This window comes from Rhagoletis zephyria, unplaced genomic scaffold (assembly GCF_001687245.7).
Source record: "Rhagoletis zephyria isolate East Lansing unplaced genomic scaffold, Rhagoletis_zephyria_1.1 Rzeph_scaffold_00014, whole genome shotgun sequence".
Classification (NCBI taxonomy): Eukaryota; Metazoa; Arthropoda; class Insecta; order Diptera; family Tephritidae; genus Rhagoletis; species Rhagoletis zephyria.
The window spans coordinates 895,262-918,255 of record NW_016157098.1 but is presented as its reverse complement, the minus strand read 5'-3'; the positions used below and the strand labels follow the sequence as shown (position 1 = coordinate 918,255).

At 34.4% G+C, this 22,994-nt stretch overlaps 1 protein-coding gene across 1 annotated transcript in view; it reads right to left on the bottom strand.

The window, feature by feature from the left end:
• Positions 1 to 21,765, bottom strand: part of LOC108360161 (uncharacterized) — an 87,583-nt gene extending 65,818 nt beyond the window's left edge. The window contains exon 1 of the mRNA XM_017612345.1: positions 21,237 to 21,765. Coding sequence (XP_017467834.1) covers positions 21,237 to 21,372 — 136 coding nt within the window. The 5' untranslated portion in view covers positions 21,373 to 21,765. The remainder of the gene's footprint in view (positions 1 to 21,236) is intronic.
• Between the last annotated feature and the right edge of the window lie 1,229 nt (positions 21,766 to 22,994).

The window sequence follows — 22,994 nt, the reverse complement described above, 5'->3', positions numbered from 1 at the left end:
CAGAGATAGCTTATGACCTATGTTGGAAAATAGGCTACTATTTTAAGAGTTATCACGTATTAGGAAAGTTTAATTAAATTAATACGTGGAAATGACTGAACTGATTTGCAAGAAAGTTTGCACACAGATAGCTTATGACCTAGACTGGAAAATAGGCTACTTTTTTAAGAATTGCCACCTGCTTGAAAATGTAATTTTGCTCAAAGGTGGTTTATGACCTGGATTAAAAAATAGGCTACTTAAATAGGCTTACCTTAACCGGTTTTCCGATTAGAGCGAAATTTAGTACACTTACTACGGATTTCGGAAGGATGGTCTTAGACTGAAAGTAAGTCCGATAACTCAAGGCCCCTCCCATACAAATTGGAATTTTCATATTACATACATATCTCTGGAAGTATTTGTGGGAGAGAACTGAAACTTGGTATAGTGATATGTATGTGAAATCAATGTTGGCATTAATCGATTGATGTTTTAATTAGTTAGTTAATTCGATTAAATTCAATCTGATTTCAGTTAATCATGATTAATTTTAATCCGACTAAACAGTTAATCGTAACCGCGATTAAAAAATTAATTTTTAATCATTAACTCTTAATTTGATCAAGTAGGTTTGGTGATTAATTAAGTTATGCTGGAATTTCCCTGTGCACACAAAGCAAGTTAATCCGGTATGGCTAAGTCGGGTTTCCTCATCAATCTAAGCAATTTGGTGTGCATTTTCATTAAGATATATGTATACCAACAAACGTTTTACAAACTAGGTTTGTAAAAGTTCCCAGTTTATGTATTACTAATAACAATAATTATAATTTTTTTATATTACGTGCTTTTCATAAGCGTAAAACACAAAATAATTACTATAACTGGTGTTTGGTTTCAAACTCGGACAAACTAGACAAATTAATCAGATTTTATTTTTAATTGGATTAACGATTAATGTTTTAAATTAATTAAACGTAATCGCAGCCAGCGATTAACGATTAAAAAAATGTTATCATTAATCGTTCAGTTGATTACGACTAATTAATTTAAATCGTCAAACGCGATTAACATTTTAATCGTTAATTTTTAATCGTTAATCAGATTAACAGTTTGCCAACACTGTGTGAAATCATGTTCATATTCACGGAGAAAAATGGACGTTTTTGGAAAAGAGGCGTAGCACCTTCCATACTAACTGAATGTTTCATATAGCATATCTCTTCAAATGTTTAGGGTAAAGCACTCAAGGTTGGTATGGAAATACATATGTATGCATGTATGTATGTGAAACTAATACCATACTCATGGAGAAAAATGAGAGTTATTGGAAAAGGTGGTGTGGCAACTCCCATGCAAATTGATTTTTCTATGCTGCATATCTCTGGAGGTGTTTATTGCAGAGGACTGGAACTTGGCACCGAGATGTGTATACAAAATTAATTCCATACTCAAAGATAAGAATTTGCGTTATTCGAAAAGGGGACATTGTTCCTGGCGTAGAAATTTACTGTAATGAGAAGTGGTATTTTATGAAGGCCAGGTTATTAAATTTGAGTTGGAAATATTAGAACTCGCCGTGGCACCTCCAAGAAGGTTACACGTTCACGCGTCGTATACCTGGAAACATTTTAAGGTAAACTTAGAGGGATTGATATATTTCGTATGCCTAGCGCGCACACGAGATTTTATAATTTCATAGTTTTAAACGGCCTAAATACCTTAACTCGCTTAAAAAATAACGAGCTATAACGAGATGGGCACAGAAATAAAATCTAACATCATTAAATTATTTTTCCTATTTGTATAAAAGCGCGGGGTGAACCCCGCGGGTATAAGGTAGTATATATATATATATCCACAGGGTTCTGGGAAACCGCTCTAAGTATTTTGATGACATTTTTTACACAGATAATGTTTTGCATTTTAAGATTATCTGAATGATTATTATCTCCGAGAAGACTCGTATAAGGTTGCTACATATTCGAAATTAGCTGCAAATTAATTAAAACATCTTAATATACTTATCAAATGGATGGTATTTTAAAAATACATAATTCAAAAATATTTTAAATAGGGTTGCCATCTATTTTGAATCGCATATTTATTTAATTTTTTGTTTAGAAAAAGATGTAAAATATTACTATTCATGGGTACCCAGCGAAGTTTCTTAAACAATGCTTTCCCTATGTACAAAGTGTATCCTTTAGGATAATGGATAATAGTGTAAGATTGACACTTATTTTCGATTCTACACAATTTATCTTAAACCTTGCAATATGGATTTCGAATGAAAGGTATTGTTGAGAACTTTGGTCCACAAATATTTTTGATCAGGGTTGCCACGCTTCTATGTAATAAAAATTGTTATTTTGTTAATTTCAATCAGAATTTTTTTTGTATGTATGTATATACAGTGCATATGTGTATGCTCGAGATATGTACTATTCATTCCAGCGTAATTCTTAATAGAGTTGCCATCTAAATTTTAAAGTAAAAAATTTACTTAATAGATATCAGAATCCAGTTTTTTTTAATTTCCAAAATATTTTTTTAAAGCTATCCGAATGCTCAGAATTTTATATCAAAACCTTGAAAACTTTAAAAAGTATATGCACTTCGAGCAAAGCTCGGCCAAGCTGGTACTAAGTTCTTATATCTCGTAACAGTATTTCACCTAAAAAAATACCGCTCTATTAACAGAAGGCCTGGAATGAGCCTGGCTTTGAATATGTACGAAAATTGTGAAAAAAACAAAAAGAATTACACCTTGCTATTCATATCACATACGTTTCGTACAAATGTAGACATCATTAAAATGGCATATAAAATTCACACTCTGACACAACTGGCATGTAATCGCATATTTTTTAGTTAGTGAGCATAGCGAATAACTTGGCCTTACCTGAGTTATGAAATAAAAACGTTTTATGAATTCGTTGTGGAAACGGTTTCGTAATACGCAACAAAGGCTGCATATGCGAGTGCAAAATACATGACCACACACACATTAGGGTGGTTATGCGTTATGTGATTTTATATTCCTACTTGTTTGGGACACCATCATGCGGAAACTACTGAACGGATTTACATGGAATTTCGTACACAGATAGCTTATGTCCCAGATTGGACAATAGGCTTCTTTTTTAAGAGTTGGCACCTGTTAAAAAGCTTTAATTAATTTAATACGCGGAAATAACTGAACCGATTTGCATGACATTTTGCACCTATGACCTAGGTTGGAAAATAGGCAACTTTTATTAAGATTTGTCATCTGCTAAAAAAGTGGAATTAAATTAATATGCGGAAACGACTGAACGGATTTGCATAAAAATTTGCACACAGATAGCTTATAACCTAGACTGGAAAATAGGCTACCTTTCTTAAGAGTTACCACCTGTTATAAAAGTATAATTACATTAAAAGCGGAAACGAATAAACGGATTTGCATGAAATTTTGCACACGGATAGCTTATGACCTAGATTAGGAAATAGGCTACTTTTTTAAGAGTTGCCACCTGCTAAAAAAGTTTAATTATGTTAATACGTGCAAATGACTAAACGGATTTGCATGAAGGTTTGCACACAGATAGCTTATGACCTAGGTTGGAAAATAGGCTACTTTTTTAAGAATTGCCACCTGCTGGAAAATGAAATTTTGCTCAAAGATGGTTTATGACCTGGATTGAAAAATAGGCTACTTCCTTAACCGGTTTTCCGATCAGAGCGAAATTTAGTACACTTACTACGGATTTCGGAAGGATGGTCTTAGACTGAAAGTAAGTCCGATAACTCAAGGCCCCTCCCATACAAATGGGAATTTTCATATTACATACATATCTCTGGAAGTATTTGTGGGAGAGAACTGATACTTGGTATAGTCATATGTATGTGAAATCAAATTCATACTCACAGAAAAAAATGGACGTTTTTGGAAAAGAGGGGTAGCATCTCCCATACTGACTGAAAGTTTCATATTGCATATCTCTTAAAATATTAGGGTAAAGTACTCAAGCTTGGTATGGAAATACATATGTATTTATGTATGTGAAACTTATTCTCTACTCATGGAGAAAAATGAGAGTTATTGGACAAGGTGGTTTGGCAACTCCCATGCATATTGGCTTTTCTATGCTGCATATCTCTGGAGGTGTTAATTACAGAGGACTGGAACTTGGCACCGAGATGTGTCTAAAAAATCCATTCCATACTTATGGAGAAAAGTTTGCGTTATTCAAAAAGGGGCGTGGTACCTCCCATACAAATTTACTGTTTATACTGCATACCGCTAGAGGTGTTCATGGTAGACTACTAGGACTTGGTACTGGGGTATATAAAATCAATTCCAAACTAATTGGAGAAAATCGGGGTTATAAGAAAAAGGGGTGTGGCACTTCCCGTACCAATTGACTTTTTGTTGCCACATTTCCCTGGAAGTGTTTGACGAAGAATACTGGAACTTGTTATGGAGTTGGGTATACAAAATTTATTAATTGCTCATGCAAAAAATGTGAGTTATTAAAAGAAGAGTCATGTCGCCCCCATACTTAATACAAACTATCTTAATACATATTTCTGGAAGGATAGAAAATCTCTGGAAGTATTTTAAATTTGTTATGGAGATTTATTTTATAAGTGCCTCTCTTATAACCTCTCTTGGGGCATTTAGCTACAGTACTGAGAACTGGTATTTTATCAAGGCCAAGTTAATAAAGTTGAGTTGGAAATATTAGAACCCGCCGTGGCACCTCACAGAAGGTTACACGTTTACGTGGCTAACCCCTGGAACCATTTTAAGGTAAACTTAGAGGGATTGATATCTTTCGTATGCCTCGCGTGCAGAAGAGATTTTATATTTTCATAGTTTTAAACAGCCTAAATACCTTAACTCGCTAAAAAAATATAGAGCTATAACAAAATAGGCACAGAAATAAAATATAACATCATTACAGGGATGTCAGTGGCAAAAATACATCGATGTTTTACATCAGTAAGAAGGTAATTTATTTATTTAAACAACTTTTTTTTTAGTTTCGAACTCAGACAGCATACAAATAAAGGCAAAAATATCCATAGCAACCCGGAAAAATTAGCGTCTGTCATTAATTAACACAAAAACCAAATATAAAATGTGTATATGTAGTATATACAAAATGGATACTTATTAGCCCAAAAGAAAAGAGCGCAAAACGAGTTAAAAAAATTACAGAAGCATTGAAAATTTAAATTAAAAATATTGGAAATCAACTTGCCAAATGAGCTTAAACCCGAAAATCCAAAAAATTATATCTGAAAAGCATAAGCAAGTAAATATGTACATATAAATATATACATATACATATATGTACGTATCCAAAAATAAAAAAAAAATGCTTTATGTTTTGTTTTCTAAATGACATAAAGTCAGCGAGGCTTGAAGGCTTTCATAACACCGTTAAAAACCAAGGCCACGGGCTGCTTTTAACTTATTTACACACATCCATGCATACACACACATAAAGCGCAAAAATGCACCGATGCTTCATAGTTATAATTGATTTTTAACCGACTTCCAAAAGAGGGTTATCAGTTCGTCAGAATATTTTTTTTTTGTGACTACCCAGTTGCATGTTCTATTGCAAAATTAAACATAAGAGGTAAAATTTGGTTGGCCAGTGTAGTGCAAATTAATACAATAATGATAATAATAATAATACATAACTACATACTTCCAATAATAATAATAAATACTAATAATAAACAGATGGCCCACTTAAGTAGAGATTGTTGATTAACTTCCACTAATTATTTTCAGATCATACATTTAATCTACACTTAGATGGCTAATATTGGCTATTTAAATATGAGATATGCAACCCTGTGTTTGTACCAAACAACCAAGATGATTGGTAGCTTGTTTAATCAATCCCACCAAATCCCATCAAAACACAATCAGCTGTTCAGCACAAAATGTAAACAACAAGCAAATGCAGCAACAATTTCAAGAAACAAACAGCAGTGCTGCCAATTGTTTGGCATATTTAGGCAAGTTTGATCTGAAACCCAACGAAAGTTAAATGGCATTTAAACAACACACAATTAAACTTAAGTGCCGTTTAAATATTCATTTGAAATTGGCTTTAAGTATTTGGACGAGCTTATTCGCCAATTTGTGGTACTTATGTGTACTGTTCTAACACAAATGGAGGGACCGCCTCAGAACCAGTGATGGAAAATGAGTGTGCATTGTGCCATTTTCGGTCCTGACTGAAATCAAATTTTTTTAATTAAATGCTTTACAATTTACTGTTACATTTTGACAAGTAAGAGAACCTTTATAATGAAATTTTTTAAAGCCGTTTCGGCTTTAGAGCCAAAGGCAGTTAACTCTGGAGATACGAATAATATTGTACCCACAGTATACAGTAAACCAGCCATTGACAATATGCTTATTTGAAAATTAATACATGAAATATTGTGCATGTATAGGATCATTTTGTCATTAACCCATAGGCAATGACTGGTGCAAAAGTACCCCCAAATGTTTGTTGATATATTTGAAATGTAAATTTTAACAGCGAAATTCGTAAAAAAAAATAACAAAACAAAAATAATGTTGATTACTACATGGGAGGTGGTCGTGGTTATAGACAGATTTCACCAAAATTTAATACTAACCTAAATTATACCAAAGGCAACTTCGGCACCGACTTTCGTTAAAATATCTAAATTTTGTTCGAGTTAGCGTGTTTACAAACAGACACGACTGAACCAATTCATTTCGTCATTCTGAATATTTTGATAAATATGTATTTTATACCATTGAAAAACGGCCTTGCTTATCTGCATCAACCTTTCCTGCATTAGTTCGAGCGTCGATATATAACTTTGGGTACATATTTCATAAAATCTTTGGAGGTATCCACTATAAGAGTGGTATATTTTTAAATAAGAGAGTTCTACCTTTAAGCTAAGTAATACTTGTTTTACCCCCTAATTTATGGGTCCATTTTCCAAAATCAGCCCACCATTATTCACTCAAAGTTGTGTTTGGAACCAGATATGACTTATGTAGGAACTGCATCCGGTTACAATCGCTTACGCTGCAAGCCTGATTTGCTAGGAATTTTGTTTTTCTCGTTGTTTTATTTTATGTGTCTTGAAAATATTTTCCACTATAAGAAAATATTGAAATTGGATTTCATTTGTGTTAAAGAAAACGACAACTGTGATAAAATATCAACCAATACATTCAAATAAATTGTCAAATAAGCATATTTACAATTTTTGTTTTGCCTATCTGGATTACTGTATACTGTGATTGTACCTATACCTATAAAATTATTTTCTGAAGCCGAGATGATAAATGCAGACGACATCAATCGGGAATATACAGCATTAGCTGACTATGGGGTTGCCTGAGAAGTTAATTGAATAAGTTTATGTTTGCAAATGTGTTTCATATCGCGCAGGGGACACTGTTCACATTCTTCAGCTTGCGTTGGGCGCATTTTTTCATTTAAAAATTTAATTAAACCCGAAATTAGGAATAAGTTTACTATAAAGACGGTTGGATATTTAATCTGCAAGTACTTTAGTAATAAAATATACTGATGCTTTGTATTTTTGTAATTCAGGGTAATATATTGAACGACAATATTTGTTAATACGTAAAGCATACTCAAATTTTTTGAACATACAATTACAATATGTATAAAGAAAATGCAAAATAAAAATAAATAAAAAATTAAAAATCAACGCACATTCCTAGCCGCTTTAAACTTGCACTTTATTATACCACAACTGCATATCATGCATGGACTATAAACTGCATTGCATGGACTATAAACTGCTTTATTGGCACATTTTCCTGCATGTAGGCACAGTTTTTTCGGAAAAATTTGGGACAATTTTAAATTTTGATTTTCCATCGCTGCTTCGAACCGCAAATGTTTGTATGAGAAGCTTTTTCAAAGCAGAATACATTCGCCATTGCCGAGGAGCGACCGCTGTTAGAAAACAACTTTTTCTAATTAACCTTATTCGGACCACGGATCGAACCCAGCTCCCACGGAGTGGTGGTAGGCATCCCTAACCACTTAGCCACATAGGCCGGCCTAACATCAACTTAGAAGCTGTTTATTCGCGCGTACTGATATAATGTGTATAGGTATGGGCACCCAGTAAGGAAAGAAACTAATTTAGATATTGATTTCCAACCAGTTTTTACCCACCACAGCTAACTGAATATCTGATTTTCTTCCCTGGAACGAACTGTTTACTTTAAAATGGGGATGCTCTAGGAAGCAGTCAATTGTCTGACCCTGCACTACTTTAAAATGCATTTGGCTTAAAGCACTTCAACGTCAATATGTTTCGTTTGAATACGCTTTCGTTCTGCACTTCACAGACGCTTTTTCATATTTCCAAAACAAAAAAAAAATATAAAAATAACATAAACATTTTTACATGTTGTCTCTTGTCTTGTCTATTGTCTCTCTGCTGCATCTCTGCTTGATCAGCTACAGCCAGACATGCAAATGTGCTTTCACATTTGGCTTAAAGCACTTCAACGTCAATATGTTTCGTTTGAATACGCTTTCGTTCTGCACTTCACAGACGCTTTTTCATATTTCCAAGACAAAAAAAAAAATATAAAAATAACATAAACATTTTTACATGTTGTCTCATGTCTTGTCTATTGTCTCTCTGCTGCATCTCTGCTTGATCAGCTACAGCCAGACATGCAAATGTGCTTTCACATTTGGCTTAAAGCACTTCAAAGTCAGTATGTTTCTTTTGCAGATGTCTTTTCAATTCAAATTAATTAGTATTAAATGCTGAAATAGTAAGTTGCCCAAAGTAATATGTTTTTTTCAACTAATATTGAATTACTTATATATTTGTGAAGGTATCAAAAGTGTAAGCTTTTGGTTTATCTCAAGCAGGCTGCTGGGTGATTATACATCAATTTGAAGTTAGTTGCTACATAAGCAGAAATAAATTACTTTTTCTGAGATAATTGGTTGAGGTATGCCATATCGGGCATGGAGGTACATACATATGTAAATAAAGCATGGTATGCACGCATGCGTACGCGGTAATGTTTGCAGAAATCTAAGTACATTATTCAGGCATGAATGTAAGTATGTACGTACCAGAGAACAGCACGAGTACCACTTGTTGTCATTCTAAATACATTCACACTAACAGCGCTTGAAGTCGCCACCGCATTCCATTTGATCTTGTCACTTGTAGACTCATACAGGCTAACCTAATAGTCACGCAGGTCGCCAATTTACTGTCAAAAATTTCTCATGCACATACAACTTGTATGGGACCAACCGAAATTGAACGGTGTGCGTATGAAGCTAAGTAAATTTCCAATTTTTGTTCTGCGTGACATTTTGATTTGAAGTTTTGCTCAATGAAATCAAATGCAAACGCACGCGAACCAATTTGGGGTGACGCAAAAAAACAAATTCGACGGCGTGCGTACCAAAACGCAAGCCGCGATTAATAGGTTAGCCTGATAGACATTTTGTACTACGGGCCGAGTTATGCTTGAAGCACTTTGAAAACGATGGGCTACGGGATACATTTGTCGAGTTATTTTAACACGTATTCTTATGTAGATAACCATTTTAGCGATGGCAGAGCTTCAAAGCGACTGGTTGTGGCCAGATTAGATATATGTACATAGTTTTAGTTTTCAAGCGACACCTTATCTTGTTTTATGTCAAACTCTTACAAATTCACGATGCCGCGTTAAAAAATTCATGTCGCGATCAACAAAGCATTTATGTAAATAATGAAGATACAAAATTAGGAGATGTGGCCCGTGGCGAGTATGCGATGTTTGCTATATTGCTATAAATCAGAGGGCGGGAGAGAGCATTGCGCAATTCATACATATTCCTACGCTGAGTGTTGCCATTGTTGGGCTTTTCCTACCAAGTGTGGTAGGATTTTTTCCTCTTGGAACCAGTAATATCCGCTGGTAAATAATTTTGCGACGCAGTGTGAAAGTCAGGTAGAAAAAACTTTTTGGTGGTGATTGGTAAGGTCAAAATTGTGCCTTGACACATGCCAGTAATGCGGATTTACGAGCCGCTAGGTCGTTGGTTCGAGTCCCACGGCCAGTAGAATATTCATTTAATTTTTTTTATTAATCATTCAATTATAACTTCTATATTTTATAAAGTTGTTTTTAATTAGTTGTTTTTGACTTTTCTAGTAAAATTTAACTCTAAAAATTTAATCTAACTAATAATAAAAAATATCAAATAAAATAAAACAAACGAAAATTAAATAAAGTAAAATTAAAAATATAAAACAAAAAAAAATAAAAAAAAATTAAAGTAACAATAAAAACCAATTTTTTTTTGGCAATGGCTAAATCCAAGGATCGAACCTGGGGCCTGCAGGCTTGTAGTACCCAGCTCTCACAACTCGGATTCCGCGGACGAAGTGGTTGGCTGATTTGTTTGCTCAGGGAGCGTGGAACACAAAGAAAAAACAAAATTACTTAGCGTGGACGGCGTCAGTAAAGCTGTCACCGTATTAATTCAAACAAGTCCTTATTCAATTTTAATTGGATTCCTATCTGAATTAGTACGGTGACTGCATTGCCCATGAAAAGGTATATGCACATGTTAGTTTTGTACCTTATCTGTATTCTACGCTCTCTGAGTTTTCGTCAGTGTTGTCTCGAATATTCGATTGATCCGAGTTAAGTTTGGGAATTAACTCTAGGACTTAATCTTAACTGCAGTTAATTCCCGAGATAATTCCGAATTAACGAGTTGATCCGGATCAACGCTGCCGTCTGTTTAAGTTTTAACACGTGTTCTAGGAATTTCTTTTCGCTTTTTCTTTGGAGATATGATCTCTCAAAATTTGCATTGTTTCGTGATTCTGACTAATCATGTACTCCTTCAAATCGTTATACCTCGGGCTCTGCCTATCGTAGAGACTTCATCTTAACGTCGTTTTAAAGCTAAAGAAACGGACTTAATACTTCTATATATAAGATGGTCAAGATTGTCCTAAAGCTAATTTAGCTATTAACAGTTGAACTTTTTAAGTTGATTTGCATAGTGAAGACCAGTAAATTAGGGATTTATAATTATAACATCGTAATCTTTGTTTAATTCTCTATAAAAAACGTGGTTGAACAAAATGGGGGTTTTTCAAGAACTATTTTTAAAATATTTTTCTTTATTACGAGATGGTTTATTTTGGGAGAATCAAAAATTTTTTGTAATTTGTTTTCCAAAACTTATGTTGAGATATATTTAGTAAGGTGTTAAACATCGATTTTTTGCAAGAATTTACATTTTATTGCAGATTCCGATAGAATACCTATCCAGGTATAATATTTGTAACCGCACTCTTAGACTTAATGATTTAATTGAACCTAGTTAAGTACAAATTGATTAAGTAGTTACCGAGATACATCTTGTAGTCATAAAGTGGGCGGTGCTACGACTAATTCCTAAAAGTCTATAGTAGTCTTATTTATTGTTCGGAGATTGTTGTAATTATTAACTTGAAGTAAATTAGCCTCCTCAGTTATTGAAATATCGGAGTTTTCGTATTTTTGAAATTTACCGTAATACGGGAAGCGGGTGTAATTTTAGTCCGATTTGCATAATTTTCAACAAATTCCTTTTCCATAACAAGGTTATTAAGTGCACCGAGTTTGGTGGAAATTGATAAATCGGTTTCCCAGATACACATTTGTGGTCATAAGTTGGCGGCGCCACGCTCATTATCCAAAAATTTATTATATTCAAAGTTTTCAAGTGGTTATTGCAATCATCGATTTTAAGTAAATTAGCTCCAGTAGTTACTGATTTGTCGCAGTTTTCGTATTTCTGTAAATTACCTTTATATGGCAGGTGGGCGTGGTTATTGCCCGATTTCAAAGATTTTCAACATATTTCTTAGATAGACCCTACCAAAGTCTCGTACCGAGTTTGGTAAGGATTGGTGAAGCGGCTACTGAGTTACAGCATTTCATCGTAAGTGGGCGGGGTCACGCCCATTTTCCAAAAATTTCGTAACAATATTATTTTTTACCACAATTCTACTCCACATACTAATTTTCAACAATTTGCATCTAATATTTACTGTAACATCGCAGTTTTTGCATTTTTCGATTATACCGTTATATGGGAAGTGGGCGTGGTTACAGTTCGATTTCGCCCATTTTCAATTCCAACCTACCTTGGATAAAGGGCAATCTATATACCAAATTTCGTTGAGATATCTCAATTTCAGCTATCGTGCACACGGGCAGACAGACATGGCTTAATCGACTTCTCTTTTCATTCTGATCATTTATGTATACATTTATCCATATCTATCTCGATTCGTTTTGGTTGTTACCGCAGAACTCAACAGGCAAACACCGATGGCCTACACTGAGGGAAATAATGCATAGTAAAAATGAATACTTTATATTTGATTATCGTTTAAAAATGTTCGAATTTAAAAATAATATTTTCATACAAAATTTATTGCGCACGTATTTGACTGTTCACATCTGAATATATATATGAGTGTACATACGCACACCATGCATGCAGAGCGCCGCTCTTAGAGCGGTGACAACGCAGACATTCATACATACATAGCACATGTTTATCCCCTGTAGTCAAATGTACTAGTTGTAAACTACCTCACAACTAGTATGAACCGCATCCCCAACTAGTCAGCCAACTATCTTTTTTCCATGCAATCAAATGGTATTTTTAACACGGGGATGTCCTACGAGATGGCAATTGTCAGATTTCGGCCAGAAATATACCAGTTTCAAACTAGTTCAAAATAGACACAAAACTACTAGTCCAATTATGGACCAAAATCAATACTTTGGGAGTACACTTTAATATATTACACATTTTTATTTAGCAGCCTTAGATTTGCCAATAATTAGTGTTAAATTTTTTTGTATTAAATAAAATCAAAAATAAATACATAAATGTTTCAAGCTATCGAACATAAATTTAAATACATTTTGCATTAAGTGCTATTAAAAGTAAAAGAATTCAGGTACAATAAATACTATATTTTTATCCTTTTTAATTATATTGTGGTGTTGATGGATATTCAACAATTGAGAGCAAATTTATATGCCTGAGTGCGCAAAGATGCATGCCGCAATTTGTTGATATCCAGAGATAGTCAGGGTTCGAATTCCACTGCAGGCACGGATGCTTTTTCAGAACGAACGCGGTCATTTTAATATGCGCGTAATTGAATTGAATATTTTCCAATATACAGTACTTTCTTTGACGTTTATAGTAAGCTTTTAAGCTTTCTAACATTTTGTATAGGCGCATGTAGAGTAAAAGCTCTCTCTGCTCATCGCTGGTTTAAAAGCATTTAAATCTTTAAAAAACTTGCTGAATAATTCCCTAAAACGTAATCCTAAATAATCCAATAGAGAACAGATTTTTATTTTGATTTAATCTCAAAATTTCATCGATGTTACAACCAGCACGCTTTCTGTCAAATGATGTCAATAGATGTCAAGCAATAAGCGCTGACATATATTGCAGCCCTTGAGAAATAGGCGGTCTCCATTGGAAATATATTTTGTGACATGGCTGTCACGACATCAGTGTTTTCCTGTGGAGACAGGGCCTTACAAACAACCGTTATTCTAACAAAGTTAATATACCTTTGTGTACAAGTGCGCTCTGGTATAAATATAAGTGAGTACCTATGTCCCAATTAAAAAAGTGGCTTTTATTATTTGCTTGCAAAAAAACTAACTTATTTGCATAACCTCAAAAATTTTCTTCATTTATTTATTTCCATTTATGATTTTATGTAGGCCTTTAAAATTTTGTTAAGTTTCGGCTAACAAAAGGGAAAAGAAGATGGATAATTAAGACGTAATGAGTTAATTTTGTTTTACTTAAGCCTCCGTTTTCAAGACGCACTGTTTTTTCGGGGTTAGGTATCATGCTATTACAAAAGGCGAGTTGTTTGAAGTTGGGCTGCTTTCTTTAGTTTTCAACCATGTTGCAATCAAAATTTGGTGCTGTTTATAGCTAGGAAATTTCCATGATGCTCTTAAAGAAAAAACGCGTAATTTTTGGAATTATTAATCAAAAAAAGACGAAAATTATGGGAAACTATTCGGAAATTCCTTTCGAAATCAAAAAGCCAACTGTATTGACTACCAGCCGGATTTTAACCTTCGCTATCGCTAAAATGCTAAAATGCGAAAGCTAACATTTTATCCGAATTTTTGGCTGCTTCCAAAAGTTGCGGTTCTGTCCTCCCTTTCGCTAAAAATAGCTTAGCCTAAATTTTAGTATCAGGCCGCAATTTAAATTTAAATTTAAATTTAAATTTGCTTGCATTTTAATGGTGATAAATAGTGAAAGTGGAAGTACGTGATAGCAAAAAAATAGCAGCCTCAATTTGGATTAGATTTCATTTCCTGTAGCGTTACCATGACTATGTTTCAAAGACACTCGCGCCGATTCGTAAAGACTTCGCAAAAAGGAAAATCCTTGAGAGAATCTACGGATTGCAATATTAAAACATTTTGCTCAAGGTGAATAGAGCCGTGAACATTTTTTTCACAAATTTGTTTCAAAATCATTCGTATTCTTTTCAGGAAGTTGCCAGCGGTTTTTGGTAAATGTGTCACAAAGCAGCATTAGCATTCCAAATATAATTATGAATTTATGAATTATTAATTAGTATGGTAAGAAAATAACTTTTGTCAAAACCAAGCAAATTGGACAATGTGTTAAAAATTTTGGTTTTAATTTTAATTTTTTTGGACTACATATATGACCAAACTAAATTCAGTTTCAAATACAAACCTTCCAAGTTTTAAAAAAAGAGAGCACATATGTTGGGTTTAGAATTTAAACAGGTCGGTTTAAATTTTAACGCCAAACATTTTCATAATTAGGAATAAAAAATAAATACTAAAAAACAAAAAGGTCTGATGTGGATTGAACCCGGACAGCCTCGGTAGCAACCAATTGAATCAAATATCTTTGCACACTCAGCTATAGCCACGCAAGTAAATGTGCTTTCATATGTTGAGTTTGAATCAACACCACATTTCGCTGTGTGCAAACATTTTCTATTTCGGTTTAGATTTTAAACCAAATTTTCTATATATGAAACCTAAAAACTAGAATTAAAACATTTAGGTTCGATTTTTAAAACACGAACTTTTTGGACTAAAATTTAAACCAGAATATATTAAAAATTGCTTAAAACTATTGACTGGTTTAAAAAGTAGACTATGAAAGGCTAAAAAAGGCAGTAGTCCCAGCGCGGTTTAAAAATTAAACCCAAATTTTTGACGGTGTACTTATTAAACACTGTACTCATCATTTGAACATAAAAAAAAATTTGAGGAAAAATTAGTTTTTCGAAACCCAAGCCACGTTTTCACATTTTATTTGCTGACCACACTTTTCTTTAACGTTTGCCATCCTTTTACATTAAAATAATACAATATTTTAGCTGCTATTAATTTGGCATCGAAAAAGTAATCATTTGACCAAATGTGCAACGGTTGAGTGCGATAACACCATAACACCATACACAAGAAGGCCATAATGGCTTTATTTACTTTTGCGATTGGAAATCAAACCATAATTTCGATATGGTTTTAGTCCCAACTGGTAGTGGAAATGAAACCATGACGGTATTATTAAGCTTTTTAAAATTTTTGCTTAGAAAAAGTAAAACAAATTTTTGCGAGGGAGGGGGCGGTGTAGTGGGGAAGCAAACGTGCACCCGCCATGTTATGTGCTCGCAAAATTATAAATTACATATGTAAGTACATCGCATTTAGAAATTTTATCAAATATCTGATTACAGCAGTGTTGCCTCTTTGTGAATAATTCCTCAAAACGTGAGGAATTTCGGCTGCGCTTGAGTATATTTGAGGATTTTTATTTTGAGGAATTTTCTCTCAATATATTTGCAGATAACAAATGCAACCATGTTTAACACAATAGAGTTGTTAAATCGGTCTGCAAATTTTTGAACAAAAAGCTTTCCGAAGTTTTATAAAGAGCGAAGCGGCTTGTCAAACATTCTTCAAACCTACTTTTCCCATTTCGCCATAAACCATGCAAACATGACTCGTTCAAGCAAAGAATTTTAGTTTTCTTCCGGTTTATAATGTAAAAGGGTTTGGTTTTCTTCGATTTTTCTCTCTTCTGTCCTCATTCGATAAAAATTTCGCTACTAATGGGCGATTTTATCATACACAACGTAAACATATCAAACGTCAACATGGCGGCGAGAAAATCCAAAAATTTAGATTTCTGTTCACATTCCCCTCAAACGGCTTGTTAAACCTTCAAACATCCCCATACACAACATAAATAGCTTTAAGCAAAGGGATATTTCGCTTGGTTTGTCAAGCCGCTTGTGTGGTGTTTTACGCTCTTAAGCACATCTGAATTTGCTGCTAAATATTCAAAATGTTATCGATAATATTTTTCATTTCATCGTTATATTTTCAACTTGGTGACAGGTAACAATATCAACGGAAATAAGGTCAATTGACTTTATTTACCACCCTGGTGCGAAATAAAGTCAAATGACATTATTGCCTTTCCAAAAGCGAAATAAAGTCAACAAAAATTTGGAAATAAAGTCATTGACGCTATTTCCTCATTCAAACGGAAATAGCGTCAACAATATTTAAGGTATGTCGATTCATAGAAAAAAATGTTGTTCTTACAATAAACATTGCGCCGTAAGTCTTGTTTTTTAGTAGATGAAAAAGGTTATTGCCAAATCCTCAGTGTTGTGATATTAATCCACACACAATCATGAACTACCACCAATTGATTTTATTAAAAAAATTTAAATTACGAATATGTAAAAACACGATGCGAAAAACTAAACGCCTGCTCACAGCTGGAATACGAGAAATATTTGAAGAAAGAGTGTAGAAATGATCCATAACTTGCAAAACATGTTTCGTTTCCACAAAAATAAATCGAACACTATTTAATTGAAGAAACAGTCCATGTCCAAAAACCTCGGAGGAACAGTGAAAGAATTCTGTGTTTTAAATTAGCATATTTTGAACGAATTCGGAATTTCTAAGGTGGAAAAGAAACCAACCTTTCTATAAGGAAACAATTATAGAAAAAGAATTTTCTTACACTGTATTCATGTCCCCACCAGCAATTTGTGACGACATCATTTAAAAGCAGCTAAGGAGAACGACGAAACTATTTATTAGATGGCACATTCAACGAGCCAATGTGCCAAAATGCGGGTATAAACAATTATTGATTATTTAATATCCGAACCGAGATCATATAAGTTACAGTATATTTTGCTTAGCTGCCCATCCTTCTTTGCACGAAAAACTTGTGCGCTTAACCGAAAAAAGCACTTAAGCGAATTTTCTTTACTACTTCAATGAGGAAGGTATCCGAATTCCTATGAAACCAAATAATGGAGGAGCACTTCCCACATAGAAATTACTGCAAATTTTTTACGAATGGTATCTAATTATCTATATAACTACATAAAATGATAGGCGTTTTCGTTGTTCTGCGAGATGAGCAAAATTAATAAAACCTTTTAAAATTAGGGTACGTGTAGAGCCAGTGCAGTTAAACGTAATAATTTCTTTGATAATTGATAATAGTTGCACAATTTTTAGGACAGGTATCGCTAATATGCAGGGATGTTGAATGCATCTATCGGAACAGTTTCCTTATAAGTGGTGAAAATAATGCCGCTGATGCGCATTTTGGGGTAGGTATCTTAAATGTGCACTTAATCGTAAAGGCAGCGAAGCAAAATATACTGTAATTGATTGATTGGTTTTCACACACTTTTGAAACACAAATTATATGCTTTTTTACTGCAGACAAGTTGTTGCCAAAACACAGCAGATATCTTCCAATCAGGGCTGCCAACTATCCTTAGTTACATTGAGGTTAGTATATATTGAGGATAAAAAAGGGCCAAAATGTGCCAAATAGAAAAATAAAAGTGCCAAAAAAGGTGTCATTCCTTTTAATCATTCACATTTAGCAATCAAATAAGGCCACATTTTCAAAACAAAAGTGCAATGATAAAATAAGATAAACCAGTTGAATAGCCTTTATAAATTTGAAAATTTTAGTTGAGAAAAAGAAGTGCACGCAAAGGATTTCACAAAAATGAATTGAAATGTTATTTTTTTACAAAAGTGCCATTTGGGCACTTTGTGCCAAATTGAAAAATTAAGTGCCATTTGAAGTAAAATAGGGACAAATGGCACGGTTTGAGCCAAGTTGGCATTCCTGCTTCCAATAACTTACAAACATAAAAATGTGAAATGTGTGGGGGCCGCGCCGTTCGCGCTGGCGCGGCGTGCGTGGAGTGGCGCGCTGATGCGGGCCACCGCGAAGCTAAGCAAATTTAATGTTTGAAAGAGAAATTATGTCAATGAATTTTATTTCGTTTTTAAAAGGGTAATAATGTCAATTGACTTTATTTCGCACCAGGGTGGGAAATAAAGTCAATTGACCTTATTTCCGTTGATCTTATTACCTGTCACCTTTCAACTTATTTTGAATTTGCAAAATCTCGCTATCGAATGGAGGGAACACGCATTGTTCAATCATAACGATATTCATATTGATTTTTCATTAGATCCAGAAAATTATAGGAAAACAGTTTTGAATTACAATAAGGGTATTCATCAAACCTTATAAATACATTGTAAACCGTATAAACTTATAATTGTGTAAACCTTATAAATGAACTGTCAAAATTTGTATGGAAACTCGTTCACACATTTCTGATAAATTTAGCCAGCGATTTCACTGAATAAACTAGGTAAACTGAAGCCAATGCAACTCTGTCGCAACTCTAGCTATGTTTTCTTGGGCAATAATCGGGATCCGCATACAAATTTTGCACGCAAATTCAACAACAACGATATGATCGTGATAGAGATCTGGTTCAATTATTATCCCGTCTGTTTGTTTTGTTTCACTGATAATTTGGCCGCAAAGTTTGGTAGCCGAGACAAATGAATTCATACACAAACAGACATTCTGCCATTGTTTCTTTTAACTTGCTTCAAATAAATAGCCTTTATGTTATATGTATATTGATTTAAATAGATATTATCTCGTAAATAAAATTTTTTCCAATTTAGTTAGGTAGTTTCTATAATTTCTTTATCCCCGTGCTAGTAGTATAACGTTAGTGATACTGAGCTCTATAACCAAAGAAAACACGACTATTGTCGCATGTGTAAACGAAAAGAGAGTGTGGGTCGTTCATGTAACAGAGTGCGTAAATCTATAAGATTATCTGCTTGATAAAGTTATCGGTTTAGATGAATACCACTAATATTCTTCAGGTTCATATAAGTATCCCAATTAAAAAAGATTATATCTGCATTACTAATATAGCCCTTTTCTAATGCTTCAGTAGAACGTATATTTAGTAGTTTAGAAATGTGTAGGACTGACTTGAGGACCAGATTGAGCACTGATATAGTTGCAGCAATAGTATATACAAACCAAGGCATAAAAAATAACGGTGATACTTTGTTTTAATCGCAAGAACAAATGTACTAATTGAATTGGAGAATGTAATTAATTTTTATACTAAGTACCTGTAAATAGTATGCAGCACACAATACTCATATCTGTAATAAGAAAATTTTGAGTAATTTGTTGGGATTTTGAGGATTTTTCTTTGTTTTTGAGGAATTTGGTAATTTTTTTTTTGGCAACACTGGATTACAGAAACCAGGACAGGTAAACTAAGTAAAATATTGTAAAAAATAAGTTCCTTATGCCATACGGCCTGAGACTGGATGGAAGGGAGGAGACTAACCGTTAAGATTAATAATAATAATGATATCTGATGCCCATTCATGGGCATTTATGTATATCGTAAAATCAAAATTAAATTTCGTTTGTCAAACATTCTCCTTCCGCATACGCCTTCTAATGTAGACCACTTGAGTGGTGGTATTACCTTTTCTGGAGCGCAGTGTTTGTCGACATAAAGAAAGCGGAAAATCGAAAACGGAGCTAGCTGAGCTCACTGAACAGTCATGCGCTGTTTTATACCGTTTTTGCATACTTGGCGGCGAGACTTACATAATAATCTTTGCTTATGTTTTCTACGTATCAGGCACTGTTTAACTACATTTGACTGTTTTTTTATACCCGAGCGCACTTGTGCACAAGGGTATTATAACTTTGTTCACATAACGGTTGTTTGTAACAGGCAAAACGAATCGAGATAGATATAGACAAATGTATACATAAATGATCAGAATGAAAAGAGAAATCGATTAAGCGGTGACTGTCTGTCCGTCCGTCCGTCCGTCCGTCTGTGCACACGATAACTCGAGTAAAAATTGAGATATCTTAACGAAACTTGGTACGTGAACTTCTTTTGGGCGTGGGACGGATGGTATTGAAAATGGGCGAAATCGGATAATAACCACGCCTACCTCCCATATAACGGTAATTTTAAGAAATACGAAAACTGCGATATTTTAGTAACTACTGAAGATAATTCACTCAAAATTGATACTTACAATGAGTTTCAGACGGAAAACATGAATATTATAAATTTTTGGAAAATGGGCGTAGCCACGCCCACTTATGGTTACATGTGTATATCTTGGTAACCGCTGCACCAATTTCTCCCAAACTTGGCACAGTTTTTGGTCCTGCTACAACATACCAAATGGCCACAACTTTTTAAAATCGGACAATAACCACGCCCACATCCCATATAACGGTAATTTCGAGAAATACAAAATCTTCGATAAATCAGTAAATATTGAAGCTAATTTATTCAAAATTGATGATTGCAACAATTCTTTACCAAGAAATACGTTTATGACAAAATTTTGGAAAATGGGCGTAGCACCGCCCACTTGTGATCACATATATGTATCTCGCTAACCGTTCTAGCAATTTGAACCAAACTCGGTATGGTTATTGTGCTTGCCACATAAAAACAAACCGCTGAAAATTGTTGAAATCGGACTAAAATTGAGGCCGCTTTTCATATAACGGTAAATTTCAGAAATGCTTGAAATTTCAATATTTCGAAATTTAAGGACGCTAATTTACTTAAAATGTATACACCCCGGCTTATCATGTAGCGGTAGCTTTCGGAAAGGAGGAAAACATATATTTAATACTTGCGCCGGGTATTTAATGTTCGGCTCCGCCCGAACTTAGACTTTCTTACTTGTTTTTGTTTTGTTTGTTTCTAATTCTTACCTCGCAACACATCGGCCGGTATAAGGCGCTTGTAAATTTTGATTTCACTATCACTGCTACTTTCACTGGCTTTCTTATCATCCTGAGCGGCGACGCATACGATCCAGGCCAAAACAATCACCAGAAATGCTTTCATTTTGTTACTCAACTATGCAGTTATGTAGGTATGAACGTGTGTAGAGTAATCTGCTTTGCAACTATTTGATTACGTTTGAATTTTTAGGGTTTTTTAACTAATAGAGATGATGGTAAGTGGCCTCGCTAATTATAGTTTTTTAGTATCTAATTTTTATTGTTATATTATATTTTTTTTTGTTGGATTGATACGTCTGCAATTGAAATATTTAGGTTATGGATTAGTATGTTGAACTGACTATTGGATTGGATTGATATTGGCGAATACAGTAGTAACGATCGCAGCTCATGGAGTGATCGTATCCGAAAGACTACCAAACCGTTTGCTTAAATGAACCGTTTTTGGCGAAGGTGTGTACTGAATTAAGTATAAAAATGGTCCAAAGACTGGTATTTATAGCCAGAGCTGCTGTTAGAGCCTGAAGCTGCAAGCACGGCTCACTACTCAGCACAGCAAAGCTTCGGCGCTCTAAAAAAAAATGTCTGCATGTTGTCGGTATTTTTTTGCCAAAAATGATCGCAACACACAATGAATGGCACAACAAATACTCGATGCCGCCGCATTCGGCAAGGCAGCCCAATAGCCACAAATATAAATATTTATGTAAATATATATGTAAGCTCTCGTATTTGAAAGCATACTACACACCTACGCAACATATGCATGTACATTTATATCTACATTAGTTTCCATCACACTTAAGCCCCGTCCACATAGAAACTTTGCGTTGCGTTGGCGTTGGCGTCGGCGTCGCTTCAACAGCTGACTATGAATACATGAATTCAAATGCAGCCGCCCACAAAGCCAAAATTCGACAGTGCTCACGCCAACACAAAGCAAAAAGATGGCCAACTCTAAACTTTTCGCGTGCGTCGCTCGCCTGCTGTTGCAAATAAATACAATTCTGTGAAATATTTTTCCTTTTTAATCAAGTGCGGGCAATAAATATCAGTTTTAATGCAACTATTGATATGAAATATTAATTTATCTGTCGTTAGTATGTTAATTTAGTGGCCCAAGCATTCGCTGCCAAGCGTTCATTGTAGCAAGCATACTTTTAACCTGCGTTCTGTCAAACCAACGCCAACGCCAAAGCCAACGCGAAAGTTCTATGTGGACCGGCCTTTACACAATCACATTTTACCCATGTGTTGAAAGCACAAAAGCTCATCAATACACCAAAAAAATCTGGAAACGTAACGTAAAACTTTTTTACTAAGGTATCGTGCATAATAATATGACGGCCGCTGTGGTGTAGTGGTAAGCAGTGCGCACTTTCACTCATCAACACCTGGGTTCAAGCCCTGGTCAAAGCAGCATCCCAAAAAAATATAGAAAAAAGGTTTTTTCTTAACAGCGATCGTCCCTCAGCAGGCAATGGCAAACCTCCGAGTGTATTTCTGCCATGAAAAACAGCTTCTCATTAAAATACAATCGCCGTTCGGAATCGGCGTAAAACTGTAGGTCCCTCCGCTTTGTGTGACAACATCAAGGCGCACGTCACAAGTCGGAGGAGAAGCTCGGCCAAACACTAACATATGTGTAAGCGCCAATATATTATATTATTATTATTATTATCGTGCATAATATTGAGAGTTTGCATAGAATGGTAGCAACGTTTG